The sequence below is a fragment of the Clinocottus analis genome, unplaced genomic scaffold (assembly GCF_023055335.1).
Source record: "Clinocottus analis isolate CAN_PGR_092001 unplaced genomic scaffold, fCliAna1.0.p SCAF_34, whole genome shotgun sequence".
NCBI lineage: Eukaryota > Metazoa > Chordata > Actinopteri > Perciformes > Cottidae > Clinocottus > Clinocottus analis.
In genome coordinates this window covers 1,432,102-1,445,857 of record NW_027176087.1, presented here as the reverse complement: position 1 = coordinate 1,445,857, position 13,756 = coordinate 1,432,102, and the positions used below count along the sequence as shown (strand labels likewise).

Genomic DNA, 13,756 nt, shown 5'->3' with positions numbered 1-13,756 from the left:
AAAATCTGGAAGCAGCAACATCAAAGGCAAACACTTGGCCCGTTGTGAACAGGCTTGTTTTCAACGGACATCGCACTCGTGACTCACATTCCAGCCTGGAGCACCACCAGACACATCCATCCAGCATTAATCGCTGTTTAACTTTGAGATCTCTCTCTCCTCATGCGATGTGTTTTCTACATCATATGACCTTGTGACATGGTCATGCATCCTGTAGCCACAGAGTCTGCAGGAGGAGGGCAGAGACAGAGCATGTCGTCCAGTGATCCAAGGATCGGTGGTTCGATTCGTGTCTTCTCCTGTAGAAATGTCCACGAACAAGATGCTGAACCCCAAATTGCGTCGTAAGGCTGTGCCGTCACCGTGTGAACATGTCGCTAAGAAGGACTAAAGGACGGGGGGCACCTTGCATGGCAGGCTTTGTCACCACTGTGTGAGTGTGTGTGTGTAGGTAAAGTACAGCACCTTAAAGGTCAGAAGAGTAGACAGGCGCTTATATAAATGCAGGTGCATTTGCCATTTGTGGTTGTGTTTAGTGGCAGAGCCAAGCACAGCCAAACAGGGACAGTTCAAGACACAAACTAAGTCTGTGTCTTGCTCTAAAGTGACCGCATCAAAATGTGTGTCTGTACTGGGGACCAGAGAGAACGCAGTGTTCAGACTTCCACACACACGTCAGCCTTGTGTTACTATTTACTGATCGCTTCAGCCGAATCAGAGCTGTGTTCCTGTTGATACTTTTAATCTGCTATTTCATATAAACAGGTCTACAGATGTGGATATATTCTGCGTGAGACAAGGGCAAACAGAACATGCAGAGACAGCCACAGTAAGCTGTTGGTGAAATGCAGGCCAGCACACCTTCAACACTTCCCCCTTCGTCCTTACAACGCCTTTCCTTTGCTGTGCTGTGCCGTGGAAAACACTCGCACCGTGCCAACATGGCAACCATTTTGCTGACCTGTGAGTAACGGTTTTGCTTTCTGCTGACCTCAGCACCAGTATCTCCATCTCTGCTACAAAACATACATACAATGCAGTTTAGTGAGAAACACTGAATGTTAACATAACTGTGTTTGTTTCGCAGACAACTCCATAGTCTCCCTTCCTATTCTTATACTGCTGGGCTTCTCCTGGACCTGTTACAATGGCTTCACTGATCCTGCAGCTTCGTGTCCTCATCTATAGAGGGCAGTCTCGTAACTGGAAACTCTTTTCAATGATCACCTTTTCTTATTTTGCCCCCTGCCCCTTAGCCCTTCTTAGCAATATGTTTGCACGGTGATGGCACACACGCACGCACACAGATGTGTGCGTGTGTGTGCGTGTGTGTGTGTGTGTGTGTGTGTGTGTGTGTGTGTGTGTGTGTGTGCCTCTATGATTGGGTACGGGCTTGTTTGATTTCTCTGGGTGGATTGGATAATCCCATAATCTGATAACGACCCACTGTGCAGATTTAGTGATTAAAGTTCTGAGGCAAATGGTTGTTGCCATGGCTGCCAAAGAGAAGAAGAGAATAAATCTGTGTGGGATAATAATGTGTGTGAGAAAGAGAGAGAGAGAGAGACAGAGAGAGAGAGAGAGAGAGAGAGAGAGAGAGAGAGAGAGAGAGAGAGAGAGAGAGAGAGAGAGAGAGTGAGAGAGCGTGAGAGAGAGAGAGAGAGAGAGAGAGAGAGAGAGAGAGAGAGAGAGAGAAAGAAAGATAGAGAATATGCTGAGGTCGTGCTGCAAAGTGCATGTGCAAATACAATCTGAATGAAGAGCAGCTTTATTGCCAAGTAAGTTTTTTACATTCAAGGAATTTCACTTAAAACAATACTTACAACTTACTTTCAGCTGATAAGCAGGAATCAGTCAGACCATGGCATGGCCAGAGTGTCCCAATCGGTCTGTATTCGGGGACTTCATGGCTGGGGTTACCTTTGTTATCACTCATCCTACACACACACATCTGTGGCAGATGTCCAGATGCAGATGCAAAAACAAGAGAAACATAAATTAGAGAGCTTGAGGACATGTGGGCTATCAAAACTACACAGCGAGTGAAGAGGGCTTGGTACTGTTTTTAATCTTAGTTTATTTAGGCAAGATAGAGCAAAGCTCTCTTTTACAGGAATACTGATTTTACATTGCTAAGGAGCTCTCAAAATATTGAATCCCTTCCCCATTAATATATAACAACACAGACACAGTAATAATTAGATCACCTGTTATGAAGTTGGACGTTTTGGTTCAGGCTACAGAACCTCCATGTTGTTGTTACATACACATGCGCAACTCAACACGTTCCACATAATGTGATGGGTTGATGCCATTATGCGAGGAGAAAATTATCGGAACAATATCAATTGTTGTTTTATAAACCTAAGAAATTGAGGCGCAAAGTTCTTGGACTCACAAAGATGGCTCCTCATGAATGGTCATGCTACTGGATGTTTAGTGAGGGAACTATTTGCCATTACACTAGAATAGGGTGATACATAGGAATGCTGTGTTTTTGTCTTGCTGTTCTTCCCTCAAAATAAAACCTGTCAATTCAGCTTTGAATAATTACTATTAGCTTGTGACACAAAACAAAGGTGAGGCTTTATCGGCAAGAACATAAAAGAACAATCACATATTGTGTACGCCTGCATCAGAATATTAAGGAATTCATCTTTGAAGACCCTTGAACCCCAAAGTTCATTTACAAAAAACAGAACGCACAACCTCAACATTGAAGTCGGTGCATTTTTGGAAACACCCTGCAGCCTTCAGCTTTTTGGTTCAGGTTTAAAGCACCCTTCAGTTCTATAAAGCCCCACAAAGATGCTTTGAAGAACTGCTAAGCTGCTCTCGGTATTAGATTTAAAAAATGCGGGATTTCATATGTTATGTAATCCAGCGGCTGATCAAAGTAAACACAAGTCACCCAAATCAAATGCTCATTGAAAGAATTTAGGTGGCTTACCCCAAACATTGGCTTGCCATTTGAAAAACATGCAAACAAACCAAAGCAAACCATTGCATTGCAAAGAAGCTGCTGATGAATGTGAGGCTTAAGGTCCTGAGTGAGAGAGTCCCGTCCCTCTGAGCGGCTGTCAGGCCCATGAAAGGAACGACAAACTGCATGGGATACAACTGCAAATGCAACCCCCAAATATTGAACGGGAACGTTTTGTTCTATTGAGAGAGCAGTTAGTTCAGCTTTAGACCTTAAAGCGATAAATGCACTTATTTATGATACAAATGTTCTTCTGATCACACCTGCAGCAAAAAAGGGTTTAAATTACTTCCAGTATTTATGTATTTCTCAACAAGAGTTATGTAAAGAGTTCTGGATTCAATGCAGATGCCTTTTAATCACATATATTGATATAAAAGAAGAACGTGCACCTCACTCACACTTCAGACTATGTGTCAAATCTATGAACTTTTTATGTTGTCAAAAGATGTAATTATTGTCAGAATGAACAGGTAAACATACAGACAACAGACAAACAAACCAATGAAATAAATAATTAGTCATTCTCTTCATGAGGCAGGACGTTTGGCTGGTGAGGCAAATGATTGGACGTCAGTGATTAGTCAAAGTAAACTATTGGCTATCAGTCCCCACCAGCAGCTTGTCTGCACGTGGGGGAGATCCCAGAACCGCCCCACATTCAGCACCCTTGTGTCCTACATTTCTGCCCATTATGCACTGACTGGAAATGTGTGTAGAATGAAAAACGTATTTGTGTCCATTTGTGAGTATTTTCTAAATGTTACATCGGAGGTTTGAAAGGCTGGAACGTAGCTAGAGGGAACAACGTCATTGGTCAAACCCTAGAGTGAGACTTTATGAGATGTTTATGCGTGTGTGTGTGTGTGTGTGTGTGTGTGTGTGTGTGTGTGTGTGTGTGTGTGTGTGTGTGTGTGTGTGTGTGTGTCAATGGGTTGCAGTGGAAATTATTTCAGAGGATTGTGTTACATCACCAAGATGATGACATTTGATTGTGAAATCATTATTTCCACATCGCTGTCCTGACCGAGCCGAGAAAAAAAACCTTTCTCCAGAATCTCTGACTCTACCTTTAGTACTTGACACCTTTAGTGAGTGTGGGCCCTAATCACTAGTGTTGAAGACCTGAGGATGTGGAACTATTATTATTTTCCCTGTGTTTGAGTCGTCGTAGGAACATCAAAATAATTCCAATACTTATATTTATTGTATGTATTTGTTCAGCAAAGTCTTGGGAAAAAAAATGTATATCTGCAAAAAAAAATCACTTTTAAAAGATATTTGATCGTAACTATGAACACCCAGCATGATATGAGCCAGATTCCTCCTGGAGCGGACAATAAGACACCTTTTTGGGCAGATTAGGACTTAAAGAATCAGAATCTGCAACAAGAATCACAATAAAACAAAGCACTGGCTTGTCAAGAAGGAGTTTCAGTCAAAAAACTGTGTCGTTCTGTTCCAAAATGGAAAAGTTTGCTATGCTAAAAGATTGTCTGAATGAGGCATGCTGGGACTAAAAATTGGCAAGGGAGGATTTTTTGCGCACAATTTCCAAAAGGTTAACTGAATTTACTGAATGAACGTAATGTTCCTTCACTATTCTCAAACTGTCATGTTTACCAATAAGTTCCTTGTTGGGTTTGTGCAGAGACGTGTTTATCACGTACAGAACGTGGCCCGACAGGCCGACATTAGCAAAAGAGATGACAGCGACAAGTTGTCTACCACAACAGTCAAGCTTACATTCAGGCTCCAAAGGCTGTCTGGACTTCATACAAGACCACTCGATTAGGTAAGAGGCTGGACAACCTCCAGCTTCTTCTAATCTCAACGCTCGGGTAAACATCAGAACCTCAGCCTGGTTCACAGGAATCGTAGGTGAAAAATGTGATGATTGTTATTGGTCTTTGCAATTTAAAACCTAAATGAATCAATTACAACGAGTGAAACAGTTTAGGACTGTATTGGAGCTAAACAATGTTAACACAAAATGTAAGATGCCTTAATTACATTTTTGTCCAATTGGGGAAAAGCTGAAAGCTGTATTATCGACCTTGTGAATATGTTAGCGAACCAGCATTCACTCTTTTTTAGCTCTGTTTGGTCTCCACCAGCTCCTGAGGTCAATGCTCCGCTAGGTTCACCAGCAACAAGCTCTAACATTCCTCCCACTTTGGATTTAGATTGTGATCCACATCTAAAAGGCTAAAGTCAAGGATTGTTTGATTCTGTCTTTAAAGCTGCACTAATTCATATTTAATATTAGAAATGGATTAAAGGACTGTGTGTAGTGTGAAAGCTGCCACTCACAGAGAATTATCACTAGCCTTACTGTTCCCTTCAGCTCTCTGGATAAATAGCTAGATAGATTCTCTGCTAATCCCCATGGTGGATAGCTTTTTAGTATCGTCTGTTTCCAGCATCTCCATGAATGCTGATCCATGTTTACTGGACCTGCGGAGTGTTGGCCCCATGTCCACTTCATAAGGGGTTTTCAGTTATGAGTTTAGAGGTTGTTCTGCTGCCCTCAAGTGGCCAAAAAAACTCAACAATAAAAGATCAAATCAATTAATTTCATGCAGCTTCAAACAGAGGGAGCTTTAACAGCTGAAGTAAACAGCAAGCTAAATACAGTGTATCATATAAAATGTGTGTAGTTTGCAGAAACGTGGTATACAAGAGGTGCTTACTATTTGGAGTATGTGAGTCGCGGTCTTATATCGGCCTATATTTAGCACATTGTTGTGCCATATGGATTTGTGTGTATTATCCTTTTGCAATAAGCTTATCATCTCTTCATCAAATGGTACTCTTCATATCTGCTTGGCAGCTGTGGAGCATCATGAGAGGGAATATACAGAGCTAACGCTAACGTTAACAGCAAGAGTCCAATATCCAGGCTTTCCACCACAACAGAGATGTTTCAGAGGTTGAAAGTGCCTCTAGGTTTTGCCAGGTATGTCTTCAACTATTTCAGTCTATTCTGCCAAATGTATTGTCAGATAGCAGACAGGGATTCTGAGGCTACGCTAAGCTGGTGGAGTATTCTACGACATATGTATTTTGCTTGATATTTAAAATGTGCGTATTGGTTTTTGAACCTTCATGTTGAGTGTGGAGCCACACATGCATCCAGAGGTGTTGCATGAAGGTTTAGCCGGATCATGTTTTGCATTCAAGCTGCCAGGAGATGACATTTTTTGTAAATATTCAGTAACCTTGACATTGTTCAGCCTTTCTTCCGTTTAGCAGAACCTTGTGCAGTTTTCTATTGAGTTGGATTAGTTTGCTACGAATGTGTTCATTGGGAAGCAGCTGGTAGACTTATACTAGCCTCCACTAAAACCCAGGTTTATTGTACTCCTAACATGTAGGCACCTTTAAATGAAGGTGAGCAACATCACCTCACATTGTCGGTGGGATGTGAACATGCCTTATATATTGACATCAAACTGGATTAAACACACAGTCACACCGATGGCCGTGCCATGTGGGACTGAGCCACTGCCATATACTGTGATACCTAAGTGACTTAGGAAATGGAAAGTCGTTCAAAATAAATGATCTAAGACTGTTAACCTGATAGATGTCATTAAATGAGAGCAGGTGTTCACAACCTTTTTGCCTTGTAACTTTTTAAAACAAGACAATATACTTGTGAGCACTCGTAGTTTGTCATAAAGTGTGTTGTGAGTTCAAGCTCCCAATCTATGTTCTTTTTATTTTTCTCTCACTGCTTTCCTTTCCAGTTAAAGAAAAACACCACATTAAAGGTTCTATCTGCCAGCAAAAGTCAATCAATCTGTGAGCTCCTCTCTCTTATAAACAGAGTTGTAAGTCTCAAACTTGTGATGTCATCAAGGAGCTCACAGGACAGAAACATCAACCCTGCATTTTGAGTTTCAGCTCTTTATTTTGGCGTTTTGGAAAAGAGTTGTTCATGTTTACTAATGTTCAGACCAAAGGAATCATTCATTTTGAATAGAGCCATGGTCTTTTAATAATCTCTTAACCCCAACTCTAAAAATTTGGAAGGAAATATAACTCGAGGAACATATGCAAGACCGAGCCAAATTTAATGCAATAAACATAATCACCACCATATTCATATTGTTTGTGTTTATAGAATAATGATACAATTAGATTTATTGCATAATTAATGGTTTGATTGATTGACAATCATTGTTATTTGCAGCGTGAGCAAAGAAAACATACACACTACTGTAAAGTCATGATGTCTGTTGAGGATTACAACAAGGTTTCTAAATGGAGATATGCAGTAACTCTGGAGCAGATGTTAGTAGGATGCCTTTTATTCAACATGTTCAAAGTGAAATCATAATATATCTTTGTCATTGGGTTATTATTTGTTTCATATAACAATTGATTTATTGAAAATATGTATTTGACACACTGGTAAATATTGACACATTCCTTGCTGCCATAGACAGTTTCTTAATTTTTCCCTGTAACTTCAGCGCAACAAAGAGCCTTCGGTCCACCAGCAGAGGACATATACCGGTATGGAGGGACCGGTATCACAAGGATCCCGCCCCGGAGCTTTCTGAGCCCTTTTTAATTTTTCGGGGACTTTGGTTATGTAAGAGATTAAATGTGTGAGTGAAGGTGGAGATGTTGACAGCGGACAGTGCGCTTAGCGGAGTGAGAGGCTGAGCGTAGACAGACCATCATGTGGCTGCTTGCATTGGGCTGAAGGCTGGGGAGCTCCGACCGACCGAGCCACCGACCGGAGAAGCTGCTCCGGAGTCAAGATGCCAACCTTCTCAGTCATGTATAAAGGAGCTGTCATCATTAGCAGGTAAAGCCGCCGCCGTGCGCCTCTGGGTGCGTGTTACTGGAGAGGTGGAGAGATGGAGACGGTGTCTGAGGAGAAGCTCGCGCGGCGCCCGCGCGCTCGCTCCGTTGCTCGGTACGACAGTTGTGTGTTTGGTGTTTGGTGATTGCTAACAGAAAGAGGTTCGTGTGAAGTGTTGTCTCCGGTGTCCGGTTGAGAGCAACACGTTGACCCTGAAGCTCGTGAGCGGGTTGTCTCTCTGGAGCTCTCCATCCGTCGCGCGCCACGGGAAGCTGCTCAGCTAGGTTCGCCTTCTGTATCTGATCCATCCTGAGGCTTCAAATACAGACTACATTCCATTAATAATGATCTTTAAAAGAGTCCCAGATGAAGTGTTGCATCGCGGTCTGGATAACTGATCTCTTCCTGTTGACAGTATAGAGCTGTGCTGTTGAGCAGAGAGAGAATAAAACAGCTAAAAGATGATTGAGATAACAAGAGCAGTGGACACCAACGTATGGTGTACATGTTGTACTACTGTGTGGTATGCAAGTGCCTGCACTATTTCAAGTGTTAATGGTAAAAAATAAATAAAAAATGTTATTTCTGAAATAACAGAAATAACATTTTTTTTAAACATTTTTTTTACAATCAACACTTTTATTTTGTCATGTTTATGGTGGACCGATAAAATGTATGTCATTTCAACACCAGAAAATCTTGAACATCAGCACAATGTTATGTTTTATATTGTCTTTTATTATTAGGGCTGCAACTCATTTATTTTTTATGGTCAATTAATCTGACAGTTTATTTTCTCCACCTATTTGGTCTTTAAAATATTAGAAACATGTAAAACAAAGAAAAGCAGGACATTCTCACATCTGAGAAACTGAAACCGTCAAATGTTTGAAAGTGTTGTTTGGAAATGGACTTTCTTGATTCAGATATTACTGGGTTCAAAACAGTTCAATATAGCCCAAAATTACAAATTTGCCTCAGAGCTCGTTACAATCTGTACAGATATAAGACATCCTCTGTTGTTCATCTTGACTGACTAATTGTTGCTGCTGGTCCTCCAGGCCAACACAACAAGGAGCAGGGACACACAATAGCTCACATTGATTACTTTATATGTTGGTATTAAATACAAAATCCTTCATTTGTGCACACATTTTCTCTCGTGAGTGTGTAAAAGATGTTTCCTGATGGAGGCATTTGGAATCTTGACCCATGACTATATTCTCAGCCAACATGTAGCAGATATTATTGTGCAATGAGAACACAGGAGTTGGAACTGGAACTTCAGTAAATCAGGTTTTAATAAAGAAACCGACCACACACTTAACAGTTGGAGTTAAGGAGGAAATCTTGGCTCTTCTTCGTGTTTACTCTGGTGACACTCATCCTGATTAAATGCAATAAATATAGTGGATGATCTCAGAGAGGCTGGACCCGCTGGGGCAGAGAGCCACTGGTCAAAAGAAAAACAAATGGTCACAGTGAAAAAAAGTTATGAGAATCATAACATGGGAATTTAAAGTGACCTGAAGTCGTGCCCTGATGAGGATCTGAGCATTATGTTCTTTTATTGTGCTTTACCACACGAGCATGCACAGAAGTCATGTGTACACGTTATATCCTGTAAAAAGCAACAATGCGAAATATAAAACAATGTTGTAACAATAAACAAAATAAACAAAAGCATTTCTCTGTTGGCAAATGCATTTAATGTGCCTCGTTGAATGGAAACAAACATATACTAAAAGTTCATTCTTGGCATACAAACTGTATTAAAGAAACAGGGTATACACACACATACACACACACACATATATATATCTACGCTTTTATTCAGATCAAACACAAGATATTTCTGTGAATAAATTGCATGTTTTATTAAAACATTTGAATCCTGTCCGCACACAGAACTCCTCTTCTTTTTTCCCGTCGTGCAGAGCTTTCCTTTTGTCAGCAGTTTGGATTTCTGCAAATTTCTACCAGCAAATGAATGACTTTTGCTCATGTGATTAATGGTTCATGAGGTCAGTGTCATAAGTCTGTTCCAACAGCAATATGGATATTAATCGATTGATCCATTTGGTTTTCTAGATTTTCATTTTATTTTTGCCCCCAGTGTGAACAGGCTTACATTAATCTGAGACCTTTTCACAGCAGACATTTTGACTTGCCACTGCAGGAAAAGGTGAAATTGACATTGGCTCAGTTTCATGAAGTGTCTCATAAACTGTTCCAGGACCAGCGCCTGCCCCGAGCGGACTGCAGCCATCAGTCATGTTATCAGATGCGCCTGTGCTTTGCTATGGCAGGCCAACATGCTGTGAAAAAAGCTCTGTTGATATGCTGAAGCCGTTTGCTCTGTTGTTGTGGAGATGACTTAGTTGTGATCACGTGACCAATGAAACTTCAACTAACCCATTTTTTGTTGGTCAAGAATACATTATTGTTTACAATGAAACATTTGAATATCTGCTCTTTGATTGCACAGTCAGTCAGAATTGGCCCTGCCCATAAGAGGAAGCTTAGTGAGGCATTGACTCTTGAAGCTGCAGTATAATAATAATAATAATAATCATAATGGTCCCCCACACTTCTTCCTGTCTTGAGACTTCATGAAGCTGCTTTCCTTCAGAAGCTCACTGTTCTCGTCTGAAGTTCAGCGTGTCCTCGTTTAGCCCCATCGCTTCACTGACAGCAGTCTCAGGTTGCTACTGTGAACCCTCTGCATCTGAAATATTGATAATCCTCCTCGTCATTTGGGTGGCAACCAGACGGAGAAGTGTGAATTTCATTGATGAGAATACATTTTAAAACTATGAACAAAAAAAATCATCCATATTCTTCAGAATATAAAACTATAAATTCAGAGTTCTGATCAGTTACTGAAAGATTAGAAGATGAGGATATGTCAAGACATCCTAAATAAACGTATGTAGGGGTGAGACCTATTAGAAAGAAGACTGCCACTGCCTACATTGTGAAGACTAGTCTAAAGATGGAGGCTTCATTCTCTGAAGGTCCAAGATGTCAGCAGCAGCAGCAGACACACAGCGAGACTTTTTATTATCTTCTTCTTATTCAACACTGCTACAAACTGAATATAGGTTTTCCTGCCAACGCTCAGTGTTGGGGGATCTTATATTGAAATGTAAAATGCTATATATACACCTGAATCAATCCATCCAGAGGTGTATTTATACAACTCTGAGCAAGTGATGGTAGATAGTGTCAGCAAAACTGTAATGTCAACAGAAAAAACTGACTATGTATCCAGGATTACTGGATGAATATTACTATTTTCTACTTGGTTCCCTCGGCTGCAATGTGCTGGTTTCGCATGTGAGACGGTCTGAGTTGAACAAGTGTTCCAATGTCATACCACATGCTCATTGCATACAGTACATCCCATACACCAGGCCTACTGGCTGGACTGCAGCTCTATGTACATGAAGTCTCTCCCTGACAGTGTTGGAGTTCCCCAATTGGCCGTTGCTCTTTTAAAATGAATTGGGTAGTCAATTATTCAACTTATACGTAGCTTAACCATGTCATGTGACATGCTACTTTAGTTTTCTTTAAGAACAAATATTGTTGTCACTATTACAAATTGGCAGATGAATATTTGATATCCAGGAATTTACATTATAGACTCTACCAATGACTATTCCTGTAACAATTGAGCACATTCACTATCGGTCCAGCCATAGATTTCAACCTAGTGTATATATGTTTAATATACTGAAAACACTGCGCTGCACGGTGGTGTAATGGCGAGCACTGACGGCTCACAGCCTCCGATACTGGTCTGGCAGGGCCTTCTGTGTGGAGTTTGCATGTTCTCCCCGTGCCGGCCTGCATTTTCTCTGTGTTCTCCAGCTTCCTCCCACAGTCCAAAGACATGCAGGTTAGGTCAATTGGACTCTATATTGCCCGTAGGTGTGAGCATGAATGGTTGTCTGCCCTGTGATGGACTGGCCACTTGTCCAGGCTGAACCCTGCCTTCACCCCTTTGACAGCTGGGATCGGCTCCTGCGCCCTGTGACCCTAATGGATGGACTTTCAATACTTGTTTTGCAATAGTTGTTTTATGGCTGTTGAGCTGTGGGCAACCTCTCTATTTACGTTGTTTATTGCCTTCTGGCTGAATAGAATAAACACTCTGAATCAGAACCAAACGATGGTACTCCCCGGATGTAACAGCAACCACACACAACCAAAGCGGCTCACATGAACAACACTGGGCCTCCAAAACTCTTAAATGCTCCGGGTGGGTGATTTGAGTTGGGAAAACAGGCTTTGGTGGACACAAGCTGTAAGGCTTTAGGACACACTCTCTAAGGCTCTGTATTCATCAAATAGTCAACTTCCTTTACAGTGAGGAGTCAGCCTGACTGAGCCACTGAAGGCTCTAATCTGTGATGGGAAACCAAGTACAGAAGTAGTTTGTGATCTCTTTATTTTCTCCTCTCTTCTGTCTCTTGCTCTCTGTTTTCTCCATCCTCCTCATCCCTCCATCTCTAACAGGACACTAATGGGTCCATACGGAGTAGACAGAGCTGTTCATTCCATGGAGTTTACTGATTGTGAGAACGGCCTGGGTAAGTCTTTCTTTCTTTCTTCAGCAAACATGGATAGAAGGAAATTCTTCTAAAATAAACCTGTAGGTACTAATGTGTTTCCTGCACATCCTAATGTCCTCTCTATAATTTACTCCGTATAAAGCATTCACTGGGTTAGAGATAGTGTACACACTTGACAGGTTGCCAGTTTATTGCACGGCTAACTCACTTAAAGTAGACATAAATTACTCCCATTGTGTTTGGACTGTGGGAGAAAACTGAAGCAAGAAGAGGCAACCTACACTGAAGCAGAGAGAAGATGTAATAAACACTTAACCCTCACTGAAGCAGAGAGACGATGTAATAAAACACTTAACCCTCACTGAAGCAGAGAGAAGATGTAATAAAACACTTAACCCTCACTGAAGCAGAGAGAACATTTAACCCCCTGACTTAAAATAAAGCGTTGACCTGTATTTTATTCTCACACTAAATTATATGTGCTGTGGGTCAGACTGCATTACTAACTAGTTAGACAAATCTACACAACAACCAATACAATATATAACAAATACACAAGTTACACAAGTCGAGACATTATCATTAACTCAAATATTCCAAAGCAGTATTCATTAACTTGTGTGCAGCAGAACAAGCTGTTAGAAAGCTGCTGTGTTGAGAGGGTTTGCAAACAGTTGCTCATTTAAAGGTATTATGTCATCACATGCTTCTGAACACAGCATTTAAATTCAGCCCTCGGTTCCTGCTCAACAAGAGAGAGAGAAAGAGAGAGAGAGAGAGACAGAGAGAGGGAGAGAGAAAGAGAGAGAGAGAGAGAGAGAGAGAGAGAGAGAGAGAGAGAGAGAGAGAGAGAGAGAGAGAGAGAGAGAGAGAGAGAGAACGTCTCTGGTGAGATTAAAGCTGTCAATTCATGGAATAAAACTTTATTTTGTGATTGTTTCATGGCGGATACATTCTCAAGCTAATAAACACATGATCTACATCTCCTCACAAACCTGTGGGGTGCGACGCTGTGGGGTGTGACGCTGTGGGATGTGATGCTGTGGGATGTGACGCTGTGGGATGTGATGCTGTGGGGTGTGATGCTGTGGGGTGTGACGCTGTGGGATGTGACGCTCTGGGGTGTGATGCTGTGGGGTGTGACGCTGTGGGATGTGACGCTCTGGGGTGTGATGCTGTGGGGTGTGATGTTGTGAGGTGCGACACTGTGGGATGTGACGCTGTGGGATGTGATGCTGTGGGGTGTGACGCTGTGGGGTGTGACGCTGTGGGGTGTGACGCTGTGGGGTGTGACGCTGTGGGATGTGACGCTCTGGGGTGTGGCGCTGTGGGGTGTGACGCTGTGGGGTGTGATGCTGTGGGGTGTGACGCTGT

At 41.8% G+C, this 13,756-nt stretch overlaps 1 protein-coding gene across 3 annotated transcripts in view; it reads left to right on the top strand.

Moving 5' to 3' along the window:
• The window catches only part of si:dkeyp-72e1.9 (syntaxin-binding protein 4), a 63,635-nt gene that overhangs the window by 12,205 nt on the left and 37,674 nt on the right, over nt 1-13,756 (top strand). For 2 of the 3 annotated variants that reach the window (XM_068596149.1, XM_068596148.1), the window contains exon 2: nt 12,327-12,400. In XM_068596149.1, the coding sequence (XP_068452250.1) occupies nt 12,327-12,400 (74 nt within the window). Of the gene's footprint in view, nt 1-7,587; nt 7,806-12,326; nt 12,401-13,756 lie in introns of those variants that run through there. The other variant, XM_068596150.1, reaches the window with a different exon arrangement.